General features: G+C 36.1%; 5 protein-coding genes across 7 annotated transcripts; 2 read left to right on the top strand and 3 right to left on the bottom strand.

Moving 5' to 3' along the window:
• Positions 1-110: 110 nt before the first annotated feature.
• On the bottom strand, positions 111-3289 carry LOC126616026 (uncharacterized). Its single transcript, XM_050283975.1, has 6 exons — positions 2904-3289; positions 1674-2275; positions 1240-1432; positions 1071-1135; positions 778-988; positions 111-692 (listed from the first exon to the last, which is right to left on the bottom strand). The coding sequence occupies exons 1-6, from the start codon at positions 2991-2993 to the stop codon at positions 333-335; spliced, it is 1521 nt and encodes a 506-aa protein (XP_050139932.1). The 5' UTR covers positions 2994-3289; the 3' UTR covers positions 111-332.
• A 380-nt stretch (positions 3290-3669) lies between these two features.
• LOC126616014 (uncharacterized) lies at positions 3670-8440 on the bottom strand. The gene is made up of 6 exons (XM_050283968.1): positions 7876-8440; positions 5319-5911; positions 4850-5042; positions 4596-4660; positions 4250-4460; positions 3670-4177 (listed from the first exon to the last, which is right to left on the bottom strand). Exons 1-6 carry the CDS (start codon positions 8035-8037, stop codon positions 3815-3817), a joined length of 1587 nt encoding a protein of 528 aa, XP_050139925.1. The 5' UTR covers positions 8038-8440; the 3' UTR covers positions 3670-3814.
• Positions 8441-12581: 4141 nt separating this feature from the next.
• LOC126615996 (heavy metal-associated isoprenylated plant protein 31) lies at positions 12582-13939 on the top strand. Of its 2 annotated transcripts, none has more exons than XM_050283956.1 (3): positions 12582-12740; positions 12983-13061; positions 13471-13939. In XM_050283956.1, the coding sequence occupies exons 1-3, from the start codon at positions 12597-12599 to the stop codon at positions 13797-13799; spliced, it is 552 nt and encodes a 183-aa protein (XP_050139913.1). In that variant the 5' UTR covers positions 12582-12596; the 3' UTR covers positions 13800-13939. The 2 variants fall into 2 exon arrangements, with proteins under 2 accessions (XP_050139913.1, XP_050139919.1); XM_050283962.1 differs by having other exon boundaries at positions 12657-12744.
• A 3145-nt stretch (positions 13940-17084) lies between these two features.
• On the top strand, positions 17085-18036 carry LOC126615980 (heavy metal-associated isoprenylated plant protein 39-like). 2 transcript variants are annotated; one of them, XM_050283936.1, is made up of 3 exons: positions 17085-17179; positions 17331-17412; positions 17652-18036. In XM_050283936.1, exons 1-3 carry the CDS (start codon positions 17171-17173, stop codon positions 17855-17857), a joined length of 297 nt encoding a protein of 98 aa, XP_050139893.1. In that variant the 5' UTR covers positions 17085-17170; the 3' UTR covers positions 17858-18036. The 2 variants fall into 2 exon arrangements, with proteins under 2 accessions (XP_050139893.1, XP_050139901.1); XM_050283944.1 differs by having other exon boundaries at positions 17091-17179; positions 17334-17412.
• Positions 18037-21557: 3521 nt separating this feature from the next.
• LOC126615970 (pentatricopeptide repeat-containing protein At1g55630-like) lies at positions 21558-23578 on the bottom strand. Its single transcript, XM_050283929.1, has one exon. The coding sequence runs from the start codon at positions 23185-23187 to the stop codon at positions 21724-21726; it is 1464 nt and encodes a 487-aa protein (XP_050139886.1). The 5' UTR covers positions 23188-23578; the 3' UTR covers positions 21558-21723.
• Between the last annotated feature and the right edge of the window lie 577 nt (positions 23579-24155).

Raw genomic sequence — 24155 nt, 5'->3', positions numbered from 1 at the left:
AAAAAAAAAGAAAAAAGTAAATTGAGATATGTTTGTTTAGAGAAAGACCTATGAAGACTTCGACAGAGACTTTAAGAAAAGATATGAAGTACTTGGAGCTAACAAAAGACTTGATGTAAAACTGAACGTATTGATGTTCTAGGATTCATATAACCAACTCCACTTAATGGAATAAGGCTTTGTTGTTGTTCTTGTAGTGGAAAATCTTTCTGCTAATAATATTTAGAAAGGAGTAATCATAAGATAGGTTAAGTTGTAGGTACTCAAAACTAGTTGTATACACCAGTACATATCATATATATCTATGTGTATGTGTTTATATATAACCCTCTCTATGACTGCTCATGATCCTTCCAATAATTCTTCTCCCATGTTTCTACTTGTTTGATTGAACTTTCTTTTCTACGAAGCACTTCAAAAAGAGACGCCGGATCATAAGGCGGAGGCAAGCTGCAAGGTTCACTGACTGCAGGACCCTTCACCAAAGATTCCATCATAAATTTCTTTTCTAATCCTTCTGCTTGGCAAGCCATTGCCACCGAGCAGAGTTCAATCGCTTTTTGAGGTATCCTAGGCTTGAATTGTAAGAGGTTTGCGTACTCGTTTAAAAGATGAAACATGTAGTCATACACATAGTCCATCTTCAAGTCCTCTTGAATTAACTTACTTGATGCCCTTCCAATTGCTTGCGCCTAAAGAAAACAATGAAAAGCAATGATATTAAGAAAAATAAATGTTGAAATCTGGAGAAAAATCGTAATGATTGAATTACAGTACCTTTTTCTTGTGACTGTTGCCCCAATCAACAGCAAACTTGATAGATCTGCACTTGTCATCATACTTTATGGGCCAGTAGTGGTGCAGCGGCATCAAAGTTCTCGTGAAGAAATCGTAGTAACGGGGCTTTACTATCAACGTAACAGAATCACATGCAAGAATGTACTTTTCACTCACAGACCAAGCAGAGCCTTCTATGTAGATCTTGTACCTGCAATATCGTGCATGGAATGAGCAAAGTAGTGCAATTAGGAATGTCGAAAGTTCAATAAACACGCAGTCATAAACTGTACCTATGAACGCATTGGCTTGCTAAATCAGATCTCTTGAACCCTTCCTGTGCTTCGCGAGACCAATCCTGCGTTGATTTTTCAAGAACAATGTCAGATTCTGTACTTTTGGTCTCAATGGTAAAACTGGAACAGTAACAAAATGAGATGGATATAATTAGGTAAAAAGTACCTGAGCATAAAGGCGAGCATACCAATCATACTGGTCAGAAACATTGCATGTCATGAGTTCTTGCCTGTGTTCAGCAATAGTTGGATTTCCCTTCCAATAAGCATAAGGTTCTCTATCTAGCCATTTGCTCCTCTTGTTGCCTTCCTCTAGGTTCTTTAACAAAGTCTCCCATGGCCTTATATTGATTTCAGCCCTACACAAGTAAGAATGTGACTTACATGTCATCTTTTAACGATCTTTGGGCCGTGAATCAGACCTAAACCCTAATTCCTGATTCTTGACAATCTCAAGGACACACTCCCATTTATGTAATTACATGACCACATAACATGATAAGAGATTACGATGAGTGAATACGTTCAGAGGGGGATATCTCACCAATTATCAACGAAAAAAACTAAGTAAACAAGAAGGAAAAAGTCGAGAAGTCTTACCATCCCCAAAAGGACCAATCAGGAAAGACAATGTCAAGGGTGCTGTCATCCCCACAATAGCGAAACAACGGCGGTGGAGTAGTGGAGTTGGGGCCGTCATAATCTCCTGACAAAATGACGGGCCAGTCAACGCAGTCAAACATCATCTCCAGATCCGGCACCTTCCCTGGGTACTTCCGTAACAACTGTAGGATCCCCCATATTGTAAAAGTATCTCTGGTCTGAAACGCCTTCTCATATTGCTCGACGTAAGCCTTGCCATTCACAATCACCAGCTTGAAATTGGCCGTCCGATTAGCCCTCTCCACCATGTCCCGTGTGATCCCGGTGTGGGCCCATGGCCGTAGGTCTTCGTGTATCCAACGAAAGTATTCCGGACATGTGGGCGATGACGGACGATCAGGATCTTGCTCCGGGTGGAATGTGGTAGGGTAGTTTGAAGGGCAGGTAGTTGTGAGGTTGTAGGCTGTGCAGTTGAGTGGGATTTCGAATTGGCTCGAGGGGTTTTGGGGAATTTGACCGGTTTTGTTAGGGTATGTTTGGGAAGTTTTGGTGGTTAATATAGGTACTTGGGATGAAGTAGTACTAATTAGAGTCTCTGTCTGTTAAAAATGGAGAAACAGGCAAACAAAGCTCATCAGTAAAATGCTATATAGACCAATAAACCTAAAGAGAGCGTAATGACTGATCTTATACGACAACACACTCACAGGGAGTGCGAATAGTTGGAGCGCAATTTAGAAGGGTTTTAATAATCAACTCTACTCGATATGTGGCCCAATAATACCTATGAAGTTAACATTAACGAATACACTTGCAACATATGCTAGAAAAAACTTCTATGTAACAGGTTGATTGCCTTCAGCCTTAGAAGAGGGAAGAAAGATAAAGCCTTGTGGGATGGGTATCTCCACTTGGCAAGAACATTGCTTAGTTAAAACGTAAGAGGATACATCACTCTAGTTTTGTAACACGTGTTGTATTTTGACTAGACAATGTCCTTACCAAATTTTTTCTTAAAAAGAGAAATGAGCGGTATAAACCCTTTAGAAGTAAGTTATTTCCCGAGGAACATATATTCTCGCAACATACAACATTGATTAATGTCATTTTGACAAACATCGTTTGCCTTGTACGTTCTTCATGATTAGAAAATATAAAATAAAAACAAAAGTAAAAGATGAATATTGGAAACAATGGTGGCAGATAGTGATATATATGATTACTTACGGAGGAGTTGAGCAAGCGTGTGCAAACAAGCGCGCCGACGAGGACGAAGAGGAAGACGAAGATGGCAGATAATCTTGCAGGCGACTCCATGAAATGGCCGCAAGATAAAGATAGTGCCCTTGTCTGAAAACTCAAATGGCTATAAATTTATGACCCGGTTGACAGAAAAATATTATCGGACCTGTACGACGACAAGTAGTACTTTTGGCTCCCTCGTATCCCCGAGGTTAATTATCCGATCCGTACAATGACAAGTAGTACTTTTGGCTCCCTCATACCGCCAAAGTTTTCTTTAAAAATAAAAAATTACTTTTGGCTCTGAATGTCTGTATATTCTCTTACAATCTTTGTTAACTAGTTTTTGGGAGTCCTCGTAGTTTTGTGGAAAACCATGTTTCTAAATCCGTAGTTGGAAACCAAATTCCACGGATCTAAGTGGTGGTACTTATTTCTCGAAATAGTAAGATCGTTTTATTTTGAATGGTTGAGCTTGAATTTTTTTAGGGCACACACCCACATTGTTAAGTTTTGTCTTTCGATATTCTTTAATTCATCCGATCTAACGATCAAAAATTTAGATAATTCAATTTGTACATTAAACTGAATTAATTCAAGAAAAAGAAGATGCTGGAAAATGTGAGTGATATTTTAGGTGCCAATGTCATGCATGCAACTTGAATCAGGCCCTCCAGAATGTGAGGCCCTAGGCGATCGCTTCTTCCGTACCTCCTCAGGGCCGGCCTTGGCCTGAGTGAGCAGTAATATGTATTTTTAATTTTCTTTCAATTCCACTAAAAATATCATAATTTAATAATATCCCATCTGTCCTAGTTTGTATAGAATTCCATTTGCATGGATGGAACATATATATGGAAAATCATCTGTATACATCAGTCTACGTAACCCTATCTCTATGATTGCTTTCTCTGATTCTCCCAGTAACTCCTCTCCCATGTTTCCACTTGTTTAATTGAGTTTGCTTGTCTCCTAAGTAATGCAAAAAGAGACGCCGGATCATAAGGCGGAGGCATGGCGCATGGATTCCTCTCGGCTGGACCCTTCACCATAGAGCCCAACATAAATTTCTTCTCTAATCCTTGCGCTTGGCAAACCATTGCCTCCGAGCAGAGCTCAACCGCTTTTCGAGGTATGGTGGGCTTGAACTGTAAGAGCTTTGAGTATTCGCTTAACAGATGAAACATGTAGTCGTACACATAGTCCATCTTCAAATCCTCTTGAATCATTTTGCTTGCTTCCTTTCCAATGGATTGTGCCTGAAGAAACCAATGCAATACGTAAACAAATATGGAAATCTGCGGAAAAAGCCTAACAATCGAAATTATTACCTTTTTCTTATGACTGTTGCCCCAGTCAACAGCAAACTTAATAGATCTGCACTTGTCATCATCTTTTATGGGCCAGTAGTGGTGCACCGGAATCAAACCTCTCGTGAAGAAATCATAGTAACGGGGCTTAACGATTAAGGTAGCAGAATCACATGCAAGAATGTATTTTTCACTCACAGACCAAGCAGATCCTTCTATGTAGATCTTATACCTGCAATGATTGTGCATAGAGGAAACAGAAGTCAGGCAATTAGTTACAGAATGGCCAAACTGGATCATAGATGTTGACAATAATTAAAGCAGTTTCAGCCAAATTAAACTCCAACTGATAGTTGGATGTTTCTACCTATGAACGCATTGGCTTGCCAAATCTGATTGCTTGTATCCTTCCCTTGATTCTTTAAACCAATCCTGCGATTTATTTTTCAAAAACATTGTCAGATTCTTGACTATTGCTACATATGGTCTGAATTTTTTTACTAAGCAGCAACTGTCGGAACTGTTAACCGAAGGAGAAATTGGTTAACGGTACTATTGCTATAAGGCAGATTAGAGGTACAATAGGAACAATTAAACAAAGGAGAAAATGGTTGACGGTACTTGAGCATAAACGCGAGCATTCCAGTCCGTTTGCTCGGAAACATTACATTTGAGGAGGTCTTTCCTGGTTTCAGCAACAAATGGATTTCCCTTCCAATAAGCGTACGGTTCTCTGTCTATCCATTTGCTCCTATTGTTGCCTTCCTCTAGGTCCTTTAACAAAAGCTCCCATGGCTTTATATTGATCTCCGACCTACAAAACGAAATGGGAACCTAGGTACCATTTTTGAACGGATATAAGAATAAAATTACACCAACCTACATTTGGCAATACACTCAACTGTGATTCGTTGGACTGATACTCAGGGTGCACTGTGCACCCAATTGAATAAATTCATTAGCATTACTAACAGATTAGCAGTATGTTCACTTAACTTGTAGCACAAGCCATGAAGGGCTAAGGTTATGAATTATTGTACCAATGAAAAACATGATTTCAAAAGAAAAAGAAAAGGTCAAGAAATCATACCATCCCCAAAACGACCAATCAGGGAAGACAATATCGAGTGATCTGTCATCACCACAGTAGCGAAACAATGGCGGTGGAGCCGTGGAATTGGGCTGGCTGTAGAACCTTGATAAGATGACGGGCCAGTCAACACAGTCAAACATGAGCTCCAAATCAGGCACTTTCCCTGGATACCTCCGTAACAATTGTAGGATCCCCCACAATGTAAAAACGTCTCTCGTCTGAAACGACTTCTGATATGTCTCCAAGTAAGCCTTGCCATTGAGGATCACCAACTTGAAATTGGCCGTACGCTTGGCACTCTGTACCATGTCTTTTGTGATCCCGGTCAGGGCCCATGGCCTTAGGTCCTCGTATATCCAACGGAAGTACTCCGGACACGTAGGTGGTGGTGATGGACTGTCGGGATCTTGCTCTGGGCTAAAGGTGGTAGGGTAGTTTGATGGGCAAGTTCGTGTGAGGTTGTAGGCAGTGCAGTTGAGTAGGATTTCCAATTTGGGTGGAGGACTTTTGGGAATATTAGGAGTTTCGGGAGGGTGCTTTTGGGATGCTCCGGTCGTTACTACTGATCCTTGCGAAGTATCAACTAGAGTCTGTTTGTCATTCGACGCAAAAGCAAAGATTTATGTCAAACAGTATAACCAATAACCTAAAAGAGGTAAACATTTTTTACGCCAACACAACACCAACAAGCATGCATTCCTTTGTCATCTAACGACGAGAACAACATTTTTTATGTCACAATTAGTCATACGGATTCAACGTGAAAAACATAATTCCGACTGTTGACTACCTGACGCACTCCTTCTTATTTTTTATTCGGGTTTGAGACCGACAATATAAGATAAACTTACGCAAATGAAGTTTTTCCACGTCACCATTAGTATATGACTAAATGTCAACAACTGACACTATAAAGACCAAAGTGAAACTTTGCCAAACTAGTTGGACCAAAATAATTATTTGTCCATTTTTCTAAGAACAGTGCAGTTGACACCACGATTAGGATTGGATTAAAATAATCTTTTGGGGGTGAATTAGTCAATTTGGATTAACGACGCACATTTATCGTCAATTGAAAAGAAAGAAGAAAAAAAAAGGTATAGGTGCACCAGTTTATAGACGTCAGGAGTGAGGTGAGACACCACCCTACGTGCTTCTCCCTTCTTATTTGACACGTGTCTTCTAACTTCATTCCAAACTAATACGGTTAACTTTTCGTATAATTAAAAATATATTACATTTTCTTTAAAAAGTAAAAAAAAAATCTGAAACGATCTTCAACCTTCCTCACTCGATCTCCCAGAGCTCACCTTCGAGCCAACCACCCCTTCAGGCATCCCCCACTCGCTTTTCTCCTTTGTCCTAATCCATTTGAATGAAATGAAGATTTAACTAGAGGAGACATCACCCTTGACTTGTTTTAGATAATGGAGAAATTCAAGCTAGTAAACGAAGTTGGGGCTTCCAGCTTTCAATCGGGGAAAGAGAAGAGAAAGCATGAAATTAAAAGTTGGGTTGATCTGGGTGTGGGTCTGGTGGTTGCCATTGCTCACCACCGACGAAGCATCGGTTTAATATCCTCCTTGAATCCCAAATATCAAACTTTGATAGAATATTTGTTCTTTGACATGCTGGAATCACGATCTAGTGCAGGATTTGAAAAGAGAGAGAGAAAGGAAGCTTCGCCGGCGGTAAGGCGGAGCGACAACGGTGATGGGGTTGTGTGTTGTGTGTGCTCGGGAGTCTAAATTATTTTCCCGTTGGTTTTTTAAACATTTAATTTTTGGTAATATAATTAATTTTATGAAAAATTTAACAGTGTTAATTTAGGGTTAAGTTGAAAAACAAAATATGATAAAAGTGACACATAAGAGACATGAGATTCAGGGGCAGCAAACCCTGGGCCGTCCCATCAGTGCATGCTATAACAGCACGTTAACCGACAGTCACGGCAAATGTTAAGCAGCCCTACATTATTCTCACGACGTACGACAACGATTCATGCCGTTTGACGGACGTCGTTTGACTTTCGCACCTTCTGGCCTTTTTCCCAGTTCTTGACATTACCATTTGCAGTTGATACTACGTTTATACCATGGAGAAAGCTTGGCTGCTAAAAAAATCAGCAGCAGCTCTTGCTGCGAATTACAGATGGACACGTGTTCAAGATATGATTAAAAAATCAATTACTTGGATATGTGTTCGCTCGTGATTCGCTAGCAGTTGCTGCTGATTTTTCAAGGCTTCGTTCTTGTACCATTCAACTATGTGAGTCGAAAATAATTTTTTTATTTATAAAATGATATTTTTATAAATACAAAAATGGTCCTTAATAGTCTAAAGACTCTAAACTACTAAAAAATAATCCAATATTATATTAATTAGATTAACAGAAAATATAAAAATATTACTTGATTTTTGACCGTTTATTTTAACTAATAAAATTATCAATGTTTGGAAAAAATAAAAGAAAAACTATTAATAAAAAAACCAGGAAATAAAAAATGAATATTGGAAACAGGTGTGTGAAACAGTGTGGAGCAAAAAGACTTACAGGGAAGTTGATAAGGCGCGTACAGACAAACGCGCCGAAGAGGAGGAAGACGAAGACAGCGGAAAATCTCGCAGGTGACTTCATAAATGGCCGCAAATATAAGATAGCTTCAGTGAAGTGAGTGTACAAGTAGTGCCTCTGCGTACTTTCGTTCTCTCTCATCCCTTTTCTCCGCAAACACTCTCTCAATTATCCTTTCGCCCTCCTTGTTCTCTGAGAACCAAGATTTGACTTCACAGGTGGAAAAAATCCAGGGATTTGGTCAACTGGGTAGGAGGAAGAACTTGTTTCCTGAAACGGGTCGGGTTTAGTTTTGACTGGTTGAAGCTGTATGGAGCAGATGAAGTTGGTGCGTTTGGTTGGGAGCCAATGAGAAAAGGTTGAGTTTTGGTTGGTTAATTGAGCGTGGAAGTTGAATTAATGCTGAAAGTAGATGTGTGAGAGGCGGAGGCAGAGAATCTTATATGAGATCTAGATCGTGAACTTACTTAAGAAAATGGAGAAATGACCGAATTGAAAAGGATTGTTTGGTAATTAGCAAAATTTGTAGGACTAGCAGTAGATCGGAGACTGAGAAAAAGAAAAGTTGGTTAAAAAATGTTTGACCGAAAAAGGAAAAATAATAGAAGGAAGAAAGAAAGAAAGAGATAGATGAGAGGTAGGGTAAGGAATATGAACACAGGAGGTGAATGGTTAATATTTTGGAGGTGAATGGTTAATATTTTTCAAAGTAGACTTTCTTACTAGTAATGTTAGTGAGATTAAATTTATAGATAAAATTTTGTAAATTAATTGACATGAAAGTTGATGATGGATTACTACTTCAATGTTGATAAACGTACTCATTCATATTTGTGACACATCATTTAATTTACAAATTTTATCTACAGATTTAGTTTGCCTAGCTAGCATAACCCTTTGTAACGTGACCATATGGCTCCTCTTTTGTTGTTTGCTTCATATCTTTTTTATAACAATGCTTGGCTATGAGTAAGAACTCTATTCAGTGATGGATAAGAACACTATTTAAAAAATTTCGTGTTCAAATCATGAAGTTTTATGTTTATTATCATAATCTTTCATATTATGAATCACATTACAAAGCTTATCTTTGCCAAAAAAAAAACAATTAAAACTAAAATCATTTAGCCAATCTATTATAAATATATTGACGATTCGTAATGCTTTTATAAATTTTATTTATCTGTTTTATACAGTTTAATGACTAAATGATTTATCGTAAACATGAAGTTCTATGTATCAATAACAAACAATTTTGAGTAAGAACTCGTATTCATCTTTTAAGTAACGAAATATTATTTTTTTTTGTTATTTTACCGACATTAGGATTTTTACAAGACTTGCTCCAAATTTTGAGACCAAACTCTATGAGTAGGGACAAACTAGTCTTGAGCGTGTATTTTCACCGTAACTTGTAGGGTAGATATGAGACGTTTTCCAACTGAGTAGGGACCAAATAGTCTTGTTTTCATTTTATACCGTCGAGAGTGTATAAGAAGAAGAAAAAAAAAATTGTGCAGAAATCATTTTTCGAACTGTTTATGCACTTACTTAAGTTTATGTGAAATTTTTTAGTTTTTGTAGAAGACAAAGTTGGTTTGCTTGAAAGTTGTTTTCTTATTGCAATTTTTCAATTCCAAACAAAAGTAGTTGTTCACATATATTTGTTTTCTTATTGAAAAGTATGATATGAGATCTAGATCGTGTACTTGCTTAAGAAAATGAAGAAATGACCGAATTGAAAAGGATTGTTTTGGTAATTAGAAAAATTTGGTACGACTAGCTGTAGATCGGAGACTGAGAAGGACTAATGATTCTCTTCCATAATTTTTCTATCTTTTTTTATTTTCTCCTCTCACATTTTTTGTTTTCTCTTTCTTATTTTATAAAAAATTAATATAAAATGTTAACTTAATTTAACTGTGACCGTTCAGATAAGAGGAAAAAAAAAAGACAAGAAAGAATCATACTCTGGGACAAAAGGGAAAGTTGGTTAAAAAAAAGTTGTATAGAAAAGGGAAAACAATTGAAGGAAGAAAGAATGAAAGAGATAGATGAGAGTTGGGGGAAGGAATACGAACACAGGAAGTATATTTTTTTACAGAGTAACGCTAAAGAGATTAAATTTATAAATAAAATTTTGTTAATTAAATGACAGGAAAATTGATGTTGGATTATTACTTAAATATTGATAAACGTGTTTATTCCTATTGATGACACATCATTTAATTTACAAATTTTGTCTACAAATGTAGTTTACCTAACATTACTTTTTTTCACATGACCATGTGGCTCCTCTTTTGTTGTTTGCTTCATATTTTTGTTATAACAATGCTTGGCTATGAGTAAGAACTCTATTCAATGATGGATAAGAACACTATTAAAAAGATTTCGTGTTCAAATCAATGAAAATGGCTTGAAAACTTTGAGTTTTAATGATAAGGACAAAATAAAGGGTAAAATGAATAGTACCAGGATTGACTTTTTAGTGTAAAAATGTGGTTTTTCGTTAAAGTGAACAGTACCGGGTGCTTTTCATTAAATCACATTACAAAGCTTATCTTTGCAAAAAAAAAAAAAAAAAATTTAAAACTAAAATCGTTTAGCCAATCTATTATAAATATATTGACGGTTCGTAATGCTTTTATAAATTTTATTTATCTGTTTTATACAGTTTAATGACTAAATGATCTATCATAAACACGAAGTTCTATGTATCAATAACAAACAATTTTGAGTAAGAACTCGTATTCATCTTTTAAGTAACCAAGTATTATTTTTTTTGTTATTTTACCGACATTAGGATATTTACAAGACTTGCTCCAAAATTTGATACCAAACTCTCTATGAGTAGGGACAAACTAGTCTTGAGTATTTATTTTCACCATAACTTGTAGGGTAGATATTTGACGTTTTCCAACTGAGTAGGGACCAAATAGTCTTGTTTTCATTTTATACCGTCGAGAGTGTATCAGAAGAAGAAGAAACAAAATTGTGCAGAAATCATTTTCCGAACTGTTTATGCACTTGCTTAAGCTTATGTGAAATTTTTTAGTTTTTGTAGAAGACAAAGTTGGTTTGCTTGAAAGTTGTTTTCTTATTGCGATTTTTCAAATCCAAACAAAAGTAGTTGTTCACATGCATTTGTTTTAGGAATTTTAGTTGTGTGTTGGCAATTCGACACTTTGAATTATTTGTTTTATTGTGTTTATTTTACTCTAATTCTAGCAACAATAATTTATATTTGATGTATTATTACATCAAATGAAAATGGATGTGAGACAGATGGCGTTATGGGCCTTTTGGCCCTTCTAAATTGGACTTGAATTCATATTTGTGGAGGTAGAGCAAAAAATTGTTACCTTTTTATACATTATCTTAAAACCATACATCAAATTATAGTAACATCATCGTTGTTTTGAAATTAGACAATAGAACATGGATGGCTTTACCAGAACCAGGCTTATTTTTTGCAACTTTGGGCCCCCATCTAACCAAAAATTTGTTGAAGCTAAAACAATTAACTATGAGAAGTGATTTTCGCAATTATTTTGACCTCGTGTATACTTTTGTTAATTTTTTTTCAATAATTTTCTGTTGATTTATTCATCAAAATGTACAAGAGGTGAAAATATGGATGCAAAAATCACTCCCCTTAATCGGTTCCGAGTTCATATCAACCAGCTGCTTAGTGTTTATAATCCAACTTGTGTTTTTTTTTGTTCATGTTAATTCGTAAATTTGCAAAGCCTGAAAACATTGAGACGTCACAAATTATCTCGCTTGAGTCACGTGATGAGTGTTATACTTACACATAATATACCCCGGTAAGATGTAAGTATCTGTCCATGGATGCCAGCAGGGCCAGCACCAAAAACCTTTTCTTCCTCAAAAAACTATTGTCACGATCATTATGCTCCCGAAGAGAGGCGTTACAAATTATGGCAATGGTAAAGCCTCTGATCTTGAAGAGACATAACACTGACCTGAATGAAGAGAATAAAATTATCATAAGATATCAATTCCAACATATTAACGCCTACAGACTAGGCCTACCAATCCTCTATATGTATGTATGTATGTAGAGCTTTGTTCATTTTTGTTGATGTTTCTCCAAAGTTAAACTTTAAAGCTGCGGATTCCTAGAGATTCTGTAAAGTTGTGTTGAAAAACGAAAGCAGTTTTGTTCTGTTATGCTGTGAAATTCTCTTCGAAGTGCTAAAGCTGATGCAGTTTTCTGTTCTTTGTAGGCAGTGGAGACAGAAAAACAAAAGCCACTGGGGAGTTCAGAACCTATTTTAGACAGAGACTTTACCTGTATGTTAGGCTCCTAGATGCTTTTAGGAGATCAACATAGAACTGATTTACTGGTTTTGTAGCGTTCCAGTCCAATAATGTATTGTCATGCGGAGAAAATTATCGAGGATTAAAGCCAATTAAACAAGTACTGTTGGATTGGGCCACTTGGTTTTTAAGTATTAAGGTCCTACATCCCATGCCATACACAAATGGGGAGATAAATGATGGTTTTGATTAGTGTTGTCCATCATTCCCTTGGAGCGTGTCAAAACAATTGAAAAATGCACTGTAGACTGTGTTGTTAAAGTGATACAGATTACAGAAGAAGAGGATTAGCTTTGGAGGTTGAGCTAACTACCAAAACTCACGCTTTCCCACTCCACGCGTGAACCTTCTTTCTCATGCTTGCTAGATATATATATATATATATATATATATATATATGTGTGTGTGTGTGTGTGTGTGTTGGGTCTCCTCCTGCATATATAATACTAGAGTTGTGGTCTCTTGATACCTTCATTGGAGACTTGGAGCTACACAACCATGTCTGTGAGTCTCTCTCTCTATCCCCCCCTCCCTCTCTTTCTCTTATACTGGATAAAAACTTGAGCGTAACCGAGAATATATTACCATCAACTTATCTCACTCAATACTTTATTAGTGAGACTGTGAGATAGGGTGATACTAATGTATATCCGCGGTTAGATGTAAAAACTCACACATACGCAAACACACAGTCATCACTGCGGAAATAAGAAAATATATTGACAATGTATAGATTTTGCAGATTGTGGAGGTGAGAGTTCCAAACCTTGATTGTGAAGGATGTGCTTCCAAGTTGAAGAAAGCTCTCTCCAAACTGAAAGGTACACAACCTAATAAACAGGGTGTTTTTATTCTTAGCTTTTGAGTCACATATTATGTATTTCTTTCCACTGCAAACTAACTGCAATTTGGAACAATAGAACTGGAAATACATTATAAGCAAATAATAAGTCGTTTCGTATATAAATCACGGTTTAGTATCTCTTTTATTAACGTCTTAATCTCCCTCAATTTTTCATTTTAATTAAAAATACAAGCGAAATATAAAAAAGCATTTGAAGTGCTTTTACAACTCAAAAATATTTTTTCTTAAAAACGCTTTCAGCCAATTTAAGGGCGCTTTCAAACAAACATTATTTTTTGTGAGACCTGAACCTACTCAGCATTTTAAATTATAATTTATTATTTTGTATTTTACTTTAAAAAAAATGTAATCTACAATTTTAACAGGCGTGGAAGAGGTGGAAGTAGAAATGGAGATCCAGAAAATAATAGTGAGGGGATATGCATTGGAGGAAAAGAAAGTGGTGAAGGCAATTAAGAAAGCTGGGAAAGCAGCAGAGCCATGGCCTTTCCCTGGATACTCTCACTTTGCCTCATTTTACAAGTACCCCACCTACATTGTCAACCATTACTATGACACTTACAAGAACCAAACCACCACCGGCGTCCACACCTTCTTCCACACTCCGTCGGTTTATTCCGTCGCCGTCGCATCCGACGAGGCCATTGCTTCGCTTTTTAGCGACGACAATCCGCATGCTTGTGCTATCATGTGATTAATTCTTTTTTTTTTATTTGTTAATTTTGTACTTGTTTTTTGAGCTCCTTTCGCTTGCTTTTTTTTGTCTCACGGTTTAAATTTGAGTTGTTCATTTCTTTTTATGGAGTTTAAGATTTAGGATTCGTTTGATTTTCATTTCATTTTTAGTTTTTAAAATAAGAATCTGTTGTGTACGAGTTACGTGAGAGTTTTAAAACCTTGATTGTTCAACTCAACGATAAAAAATAGGAGTGTTAAAAAAGTAAAAAAGAATGTGTGCATGATCCATTTCCCTTTAAAACTATTGAGTTGTATTTGTATGATTTAGTTAATTTAGTCAAAGTGGTAGTCAATTTTAATTGAGACTAGATTTAAAATTTTAAATCATCATGATTACATTCGGTATCATTAGATGAATTTGGTTTTTGATATTCGTGAATAGGAAAACTTATTCAAACTTAAACAATTGAATCACTTATATATGTTCAAAGTAATTAAGTCTTGAACTTAAGTTAGACTAATCACTTATATTCTATATCATTAGATGAATTTGATTTTTGAAATTCGTGAATTAGATAACTTATTCAAACTTAAACAATTGAATCACTTATATGTGTTCAAAAAGTAATTAAGTTTTGGACTTAAGTTAGATTAATCAAACGTTACACTTGGGGAAGCATATTGAGCTTCCTACTTGCAGTTTGAACATTCACGATACGAGTGGGAATGAAATAATAAAGTTGGATAATTGAGACCAAGCCAAAAGTTGTGCGTTGAAGAGAATCTTGAAAAAGAGCAACAAAAAAAGTCATTATCTTTTCCAGTAGGTGTGCCCCAGCCAACTTGAGTGCCAAGTTTCCAATGCCATGATTAGAAGACTTACATCAATACCTTATAAAACTCAATGTTTGTCTCACTTTGTTGAATTTCCAACAATCCTAGCCAATGGTTTTTGTTAGAGGTATTCATCAATTTCCCCTCTGAACTTGTAACTATTGGCCAATTTCTCCCCTCAACTTTAATTTTGGCCAATTTCCCCCCTCAACTCTCATAATTAGTCAATTTCCCCCTTCAACTTTAATTTGGCCAATTTCCCTCCTCAACTCTCATAATTAGTCAATTTGCACCCTACTGTTAATTTTTTAATTTGATCATAAGTAAACAAGAGTGTGTAAGAAACTAAATAAGATGTATGTTAATCATTTTTCTATGTCTTTATCCTATTACAAATAGATTAAAATTTAGAATTTCACAATTTATCATAGATAGTATTATTAGTCATAATAAATCAGTATAGAGTAATTTTATTTGATTTTTTACTATACAAAATTGATAACGAAAAGGATTGATGTGTACATTTTTGTATGTGAATACAATTTTCTTTATAAAAGTGAAAGCTAAGTTCAAGTAAATTGTGGAGAATCGAGCTTTAATGCAAAAATGGCTAGTCAATTCATAATTTTCGACTCCTTATTAAGAATAACACATTTTATTGAAATAGGTTTGATCCATGAGTTTAGGATTATTATTTCTTCTTCTACATGCTTTAAACCTTATTCATAACTTTTTCTTATAATCAACCCATATCACATACTAATTGTATTATGTTTTTGTACATTTTACCCTATATTATGCAGGTGAGTTTATGTTAATTTTAGTACTTTGTTGGAAGTTATTAGAAAGATTGAAAGAAAAAAAAAAGAATAGATGGAAAATTAAAAAAAAATTAACAGTAGAGTGCAAATTGACTAATTATGAGAGTTGAGGGGGGAAATTGGCCAAAATTAAAGTTGAGGGGGAAATTGGCCAATGATCACAAGTTCAGGGGAGGAATTGATGAATACCTCTTTTTCTTTTTGTTAATAGATTTCTTTTCTTTTTCCACATTTCCCTCTTTCGTTTGATGTGTGAGTCACATGCATGACATGTTAGCAAAATAAACGGAAATTTAACAAAATTTAATGACAGAGGGTAGAATGAGACACACAATAAACATTTAAAGAGTTATGTGATACATTTTGATTTTTATGGGGCAAAGTAAGAGAAGGATTGAGTTTCCAATGCGATTAGTGTAAATAAGCCTAATTAGAACCCCAAAGTGGAATTGGATTGGACATTTCATCTTCATGGGCACGTTGGGGCAGAAGTTTGAATTTGAAAAGGGAACTCGATAGCCCCAAATTAATGAGTGATGTTACATATCCAATTGTTCATGTACATGCTATTTGGTAAAGTAGTAATTATTAAGATTTTTCAGCGACACAAATAAAAGTTAAGTTGGTTAATATTAAAGTCAAAACTTTTAAGTTTCCAACGACGAGTACACCATTTTTAAGTCGTTTAGGCAAGAAAATACTATGAAACTTAAATATGTACATTCAAAGGTAAAACAATGTCGTAGTTTTTCTTCTACAAAGTTAATTGGTCATTTGAAAGTAATGAGGTCTTGGGCTCCAAGTTGCATGTTTCTTTATCTTGAAATTTAAATTCATTCAACTACAAAAAAGAAGAAAACATTATGTAGTAAAATTATTTTGCTAATGGTAAGGTCATCTTCAACCAAAGGAGGGTCAGATGACTCGTTTTAGCCCTCTAGCCCTCCAAGAAATTAATCTTTTAATGAACAGTGCATGATCGTATTTTTTACCATCTCCAATCGAGGGGCCAGAGGACCATAGGCCAAACATAGCCATATGAAAAAAAATCATCTTCAACCAAGGGTTCAAGGGGCAAACATAATTTATTATTGTAATTGATATACTATGGTTACTTAAATTAAATTACTTCAATAATTTTATGTTATGGATTGTCAATAATTTTTATGTTGTTAAATGCTTTAAAAATGTTGTTTAAGTTCCATGTTGTTAATTTTTTTTATGTTGTTTAATGTTACTTAATGTTGTTTAATATTGTTTCATGTTACTTAATGTTATTTAATGACTTAAAAAGTTATAGGAAAAAAAATAGAATTTTTAAATTTTTGTAAAAAAAAAATGTAAAAAAAATGTAAATATGAAGTCAACATATTGGGCCTGGCAGGCTGGTTTGGGCCAGCCAGTTGGTCATTTGGCCATTTTTTCTTCAATGGGGCCCACGAGCCCTTTGACTTGGCCATCGGTTGAAAACGTTTTTCGAGCTATTTTCGAACTTCTGACCTCCTAAACCCATCGGTTGGAGATGGCTTAAGTGGCCAAACTGTACCTAAGGAACCATTTCTGTTGGATGTTACTTCTCACTCGCATTCATGCATGACCCACCCGAATTCAGACCCAAACCCAACCCCAAGTCCAGGCCCACTAAACCTTTATAAAAAAGCGGCCAAATCACAAAATCTCAATCTCTCTCTCCTTTTTGTTTGTGTTCTTCCATTCCTCCTCTCTCAGCAATATGGCTCAGGTGCTTTTCTAACTTTAATTTTCTTTTTTTCGATTAAATTTTATAAATTACAATCCCTTCAAGTATATGCAGATACAGATACATATACACCTCAGAACATAGAGCATAACCCTTCCTTTTGTTTTCTGTAATTTTTTCTGTAATTTTGCAGCAGAAGGTGGTCCTGAAGGTTCTGACCATGACCGATGACAAAACAAAGCAGAAAGCCATTGAAGCTGCCGCTGATATTATTGGTATTTCTATTCATTTATTTTTTTCAAGTTTTGTTTGCATCTTCAATTGTTTAAATATATCCAAAAAGCACTTATTTTCACAAGCGTTCTCACTGAAAACAAGTGCTTTTTTTTATTAGAACCAGAAATAGTTCTAACTTTTTCTGTAAACATTGTCGAAAGCGCTTTTGATACTAAACCTAAATAAAGCTTTCTTTATTTCTCTTATTTACTTTGTTCTTGGGTGATTTGGTGAACAGGGATTGATTCGATCGCCGCGGATCTAAAGGACCAGAAGCTAACAGTGGTAGGACTGATGGATCCGGTGGCCGTAGTGAAGAAGTTGAAGAAGGTTGGTAAGGTGGACATAGTAACTGTCGGACCAGCCAAGGAAGAGAAGAAAGATGAGAAGAAAGATGGAAAGAAGGAGGATAAAAAAGAAGAAAAGAAGGAGGACAAAAAGTAAAATATAGTTACCAAATTTTATCCCTCATGGCAGTTATGTGTTTTATTTTTACTTTTTTTTTGTCATATAGTTATGTATAATGTTTTGTTTAATTTCATGGGATTGGGATGTAAATAAAAAGGGGCAAATGGATGTACTTTGATAATATTAAGCAAATAATTAAGCAAATGGCTTCGGTAGAGAGGTTAGATTTTTTTATATATGATTTATTTTAATTTGATTTTAATTATGGTGGGAGTGTTTTTTGTTAAATTTAGTGTAAAAAATCAAATGTGATTACGTCCACATCATTTGATAAGATTTATTTTATAGCAGCGATATTTATGTTATTTTAATTTGATTTTAATTACGGTGAGAGTGATTTCCGATTTGAACTCAATGTAAAAAATCAAATGTGATTGTATCCGCATCAGTTGATAAGATTTTTTTTTATGCAAACGCTATTCTATTTTAATTATAATGAGAGTGTCTTCTGATTTGAACTCAGAATCAAATATGATTACGCTCACATCGAAATCCAAGTCAATTGATGGAATTAGGAAAAAGGTGCGAAGAATATGTTGGCGTCATAATTTGTGGCGCCTACTGAGCCAGGGCACGCCCCATGCACTCACCTGAAAAGGAAATCCATGAACATGATTTCATGATTCTTGTTGGTACGAATGTGATTGATTATTGCACAAAAATCCAGTGTATTTTATTTATTTTATCAATTATTGAGATGGATTTGGTTGAAATTAAGCATTGGATTATATTATTTATGTTAGCGTTGAGCTGGAAATGAATGATTTTGTTGAGTCATCCCCCATGCCTTTTTGCACACGCTGCGTAAAACGAGTTTCATACGATTATGAGTATGTGCTGGTAAATATGGGAGACCTGTTTCATGCGATTCGGCTTGTGTTTATCGTGTTTGTGCCTCTTTTGGATCATATTTGTTATTTTAATGAGTCGTGTCGTGTTAAACTTTTTACAAGTTCTTAATAGGTGACTTATTAACGATCTGATTCGTTAACATGTCTTCGTATCAAGTTAACAGGTCATGCAAGAAATTACCATGTTTAATGACTAGACATGGCAAATGGGTCGTGATCGGTCGCTATCGTGTCATACTTGTTATCTTAACAAGTTGTGTTGTGTCAAAATCTTAATGGATTTTTAACAAGTGACCCGATAACGACCTAATTCATTAACAGGTCGTTCATATCTAGTTAACGAGTCATGTAAGAAATTATCATGATGTCTAGACTTGACAAACAGATGTTGTTCATACCATACCCGTTATCTTATCGGGTTTTTAACGAGTGATTCGATAACGACCTGACTTGTTAACGGGTTGACCCAGAACCTGCAATTCATGTCGTTTTGTGTCGAGTTAATGAGTCGTACAAAAAATTGTCAGATCCTGTGACTGGTGCCTGAAAGTTTTGTATTTGATTGCAACCTTGGGAAATTTAGATATATTGGGATATTTGGTTTTATTAAAGAGAGGGCAGGTGAAAAGGATATATAATCTTGTTATTTCCAGCAGTATTTCAATTGAGATACAATCTAAATAGAAAATATTTAGTGGTTAAATCAGCCACTTTTTACAGGGAATTGGATCCCCTCTTGAACAAATGGTGGGTGGGGATCCTCATGATCATACAAAACGGACCATTGAATTTTGATCCAACGGCTACAAACAGGCAGGGAAATCCTTTTAAAAGTTATAATAATTGTAGCCGTTGGATCAAAATCCAATTGCCCGTGTTGTGTGATCATGAGGATCCCACCATTTGCTCAAGAGGGGATCCAATTCCTTTTTATAGTTGTTATTTGTTTGTCTTGGTTAGGCTGTGACGCTTAATCTGTAATAACTACAAACAGCAGGAGGCCAGCCATAGCCGGTTCTATAGATTCTTGCGTTGGAAATAAAATACTTTCCCCGCATGCGAAACGCACAAAATTATACATAAGAAAATCCCCTAAAAAAGGGAAAGGGATCCTCTCCAATCCCTTCCACCTAATCCACCAAGTCCGGAGATCCAAGCCATTGAAATTTGATCAAACGGCTACAAACTGGGGCCTACTTTAAAAATTATAATAACTTTAGTCATTGAATCAAATTTCAATGGTCCGGATCTCCGGACTTGGTGGATTAGGAGGAAGGGATTCGAAGAGGATCCGTTTCCCGGTGATTTTAGTTAAATTTTATAATTATATGATGATTGCAGAAAATACTGAATATTCTTTATAGGGAACTATTATTAGCACTCTAAAAATTTCATTCTACACTTCTCACAAGTGTATTTTTCTTTCTAATTATAAAAAGTTTGGAGTGCAAAATGAGATTTTTAGAGTGGTTTCTGTTATATGCAGAGGTCATATCAGTATGTGTTGGAATTGGAAAGCAACAAAAACCTACGTACTCGTTGTGTCATAAGACTCGTCTGAAAGTGCTTTTAAAATAGCTAAAAGCATTTTTGGTATAAATGTTTTTTTTAAACCAATTCTTAGTAAAAATACAAGTGCATCTTGATTGGAACCTAAAAATATTTTCTTTAAAAGTGTTTCAATCATTTTAAAAACACTTTTACACAATCCCCTAGAGTGACAATGAAAATAATACAAAATTGTCCACAATTTCAAGCGTTTTTTTTTCTCATGAGGAATGAGAGAAGTAAAGGTATTGCCATGGCGGAATTGTACGAGGTATTGCTACACCATTTCGGATTACACCCCAATTTAAGGTATAACCATGTTAGCTTAGCTTCCAGTTCAGCATCTTAGTTACAGTTGTTGTCTGTATTTTCACAAATTTAGATTACATGGTTCAACAACCTGTTAATTTATGTGTTGACACTGCAAACTTAAGCGATACGTACCAGCCATGAAAATCTGCAGATAAAAACTTCAGTTCTCCCTGTCGATCCTTGCCTTCGGTTTATTAATGGAATCTGCATATGTTGACCAAGAAAAACCTACAGTTCTCTAAGTGAACCACACCAGAGTTGTGATATTTGAAGACAATTAGCATTGCATTTCATAGAAACATAAACATCCTTGATAAGTTCCAAGAAAAAGAAACACGCTTTAATAAGCATTAGAAATCACGTAATCTTACCACCGAGAACAATACATGTGAAGGGAAATGAACGGAGATGGTGCTTGCAGCAACTCATACTCGAAACTTGAAAGCAAATGAGTCCCTGGAAAAGAAATGCAATAAGGATAGCAATGCACTTGATTTGCATACCCTCACTGCTTACCAACAGAACGGTGCTACAGTTTCCAAGCATGAGAATCTAGTCTTTCACATACACAGAGCAAAACAACGCTTTGATTTATCAATCTATCCACCTATTGCTTCATGTAACTGGAAATGAAATTTGTATGCAGCTATGCGTACGTGCAACTGTAATGTATCACTGGGTGTGAGCGTGTGTGTGGTGGTTTATGAACCTGAGAAAGATTATAAAAATGACATGGAAAGAGAGACCAAGAAGTCGAAAGAGAGGTGGTGAGGGAATGCACAGGGAGTGTGTTTCGAACACTAAGTGAAACCTCCAGCACTATATCTATGTTCTAATGCGAGCGTTGCCACTTCTCGTAAGCAGTATATTGACAGCATAAGTGCAACATACAACAAAGCAAAACACTTAAAAACTGCTGTTTGTATATATGGATCATTTCGCACTAGAAAAATAAGATAAGAAGATGATTAAGGAATGCTTTACTTTTCTCCTCGAGAGACAACTGATACAAGGTGTGGGTACACATAACTTAGATACTCTGGAGCTACATATTGTTAACCGAGCTGAATCATTAAATTTATTCTTATGAGATTGCAACTAAATATTGCAAATCAAAGAATTTTTACCACTTTAACATCTCCTATATCCCTTGAACTTTGAAAGTAGATGGGTATACTGCCCTTTCTCCGTCATGCGTGTTATTACTTCATGAGCTTCAGCAAGCTTTCCAGCATTTCGCAAATAACTTACTAGGGTGTTGTACACAGTGAAATTCGGGCTACAGCCTCTGGATTCCATAACCTTGAGCATGGAGCACGCTTCCTCAAACTTTCTTGCCATACAAAGTCCACGAATCATGGCATTGTATGTAAATACATTTGGAAGCTGCCCATTAGGGATCATCTCATCAAACACTACTTGGGCCTTCTCAAGCTCCCCAGCCACAATATACCCGGTGATCATTACAGTGTAACAAACAACATCCGGCATGCACTCGTGCTTTGTCATCTCATCAAAAAAATATTTGCAGGCATCCATATTTCCAGCCCTGCTCAGCCCATCTATCAACGTTGTGAAGTGAAGAACACTTGGTTTGAAACCCTCTTCCTTCATGTGATTCAAAAGATTAAGAGCGGCAAGCGGTTTGTCTCCCTTACCAAGTACATGAAGAAGAATATTGTAAGTATGAAAATCTGGAGTGAATCCACTCCTACCCATTTCGTCAAGCAGTCTGTGAAACTGATCCAACTTCCCCAATCTATATTTTGCACACATCATCACGTTATAAGTTAGAATATCTGCTGAGTGACCCTCCACCAACATCTGTTGATAGACCCACTCAATCAACTTGTACTGCTTCACCACAAGAAGGGAATGCAAAATTGCATTGTACGAGTGTTTAAATGGCCTATAGTTAAATGTCTTCGATTTGATGAACCTTTCCACGACTTTCCTAGCCAAGCCTGCCTCACCACAAGTGCGTATCAAAATGTTGAACGTCTGTGCTGTAGTCGGATACCCTTTCTCGATCATCTCATCAACTAACCTCCACATTGCTTTGAACTCTTCACAATCAGCAAATATCTTCATCATTAAATGATATGTGTTTGCTGTGTGCTTGTAATTTTCAAGCTGACCAGACCACACAAAAAACTTATACCCCAACTTCGCACACCGCATTTTACTCCCATAATCTATCTGTTTCAAAATCTCAAACAGAACTTCCCTCACAAGAAGCCCTGAAACCTCTATACGCAACTCACCCAAAGCTGCTTTAGTATCAAAACCAGGTCCATCTTCTCTAAGAACTTTAAGAACCCTCGCGGTATCAATCTTCGCATTCTCCAAAAAGCTCCGTCGCAGCAAGAAATGTTCCCGGGGGCGGTTCTCAGATTCACAAACACCATGTTTCTCATCCAAAACCGAATCAAATTCCGAACTTTTCCACATTGTCTTCAAGGTTTCCTCCACAAACTCATACCCATTATCCCCCTTATCGCCGCGAAAGCACCCGTCACTTAACTTTCGTACTACGACAACATAACACGAAAATTTTCGAATAACCCTTGGACCAAACAGATATATACAGTTCATGACTGGTACCCATTATCTCTGCAACTTTGCAGCACTTATCAAATCCGATAAACCCAACGATACAGCAGGAATTGAAAGCAAAAATAAATTTAGATGCTTTGTATTAAAAAATTGAAGGATGCCCATTAAACTGGAGGGACTAAATTGGGGGAAACGGAATGAATCGAGCAGAAGCACTTCATTGAGTTGTGTAATCTTCGAAGAGTGAGAAGAGGTGGTGGAGGACTTACCGGAGATTAAGCAATTTGATGAGGGCGATACCGGTCTTTTGAAGCTTTTGGCTTTCGAGTCCCGCCGGAGGTTTTAGCTGTGCGAATGAGTGAAGAATTGAAGATTGCAGCTCAGGAGAAAAACCCCTATGAGCGAGGGGGAGCGGGGAGGGATTCGGTGTTTCGAGGGTAGAATGGCCCCGTGAAGCACCAAACACTATATGCCACGCTCCTAGATGGATAGGGTTTTTTTCCCCTCCCACCTGGCATCCTTCGTCGTTTTTGTCATTTTGTTCGCTGAAACTCAAAAGTTTGCGCTTTGCTCTTTGAAAGTCGATTTCGATCCACTTTTTCCCCTGAAACTCAAATTTTTCACTCTACTTCTTAAAACTTAATACTCACTCCACTTTGGATTGTTTCTATATTTTCGTTAAATAATCATTAAGTTTACTTATGTGGCACAATTAAGGCCCACTTATGACTCATGTGACATGAGTATAAAGCTTACATATCCAATTAAAGGGTGCCAAATAGATTGAAACAAGAAAATTTAATTCACAAATATTGCATAACACACTAAAATATGAAGGTAAGAAAAATAGCAAAAACACTTTAATTTTGAGTTCATGAAGGAAAGTGAGATCAAAATCAAGTTACATAGAGTAAAGTGACGACTTTTGAGTTTCAAGGGACAAAGTAAGATCAAAATCGAGTTTCATGAAGTAAAGTGATAACTTTTAGGTTTCAGGAAGCAACCTC

Source organism: Malus sylvestris, chromosome 1 (assembly GCF_916048215.2).
Source record: "Malus sylvestris chromosome 1, drMalSylv7.2, whole genome shotgun sequence".
In the NCBI taxonomy this organism is placed as follows: domain Eukaryota; kingdom Viridiplantae; phylum Streptophyta; class Magnoliopsida; order Rosales; family Rosaceae; genus Malus; species Malus sylvestris.
Note: the sequence above shows the minus strand (reverse complement) of the source record. Positions and strands in the feature narration are given on the sequence as shown.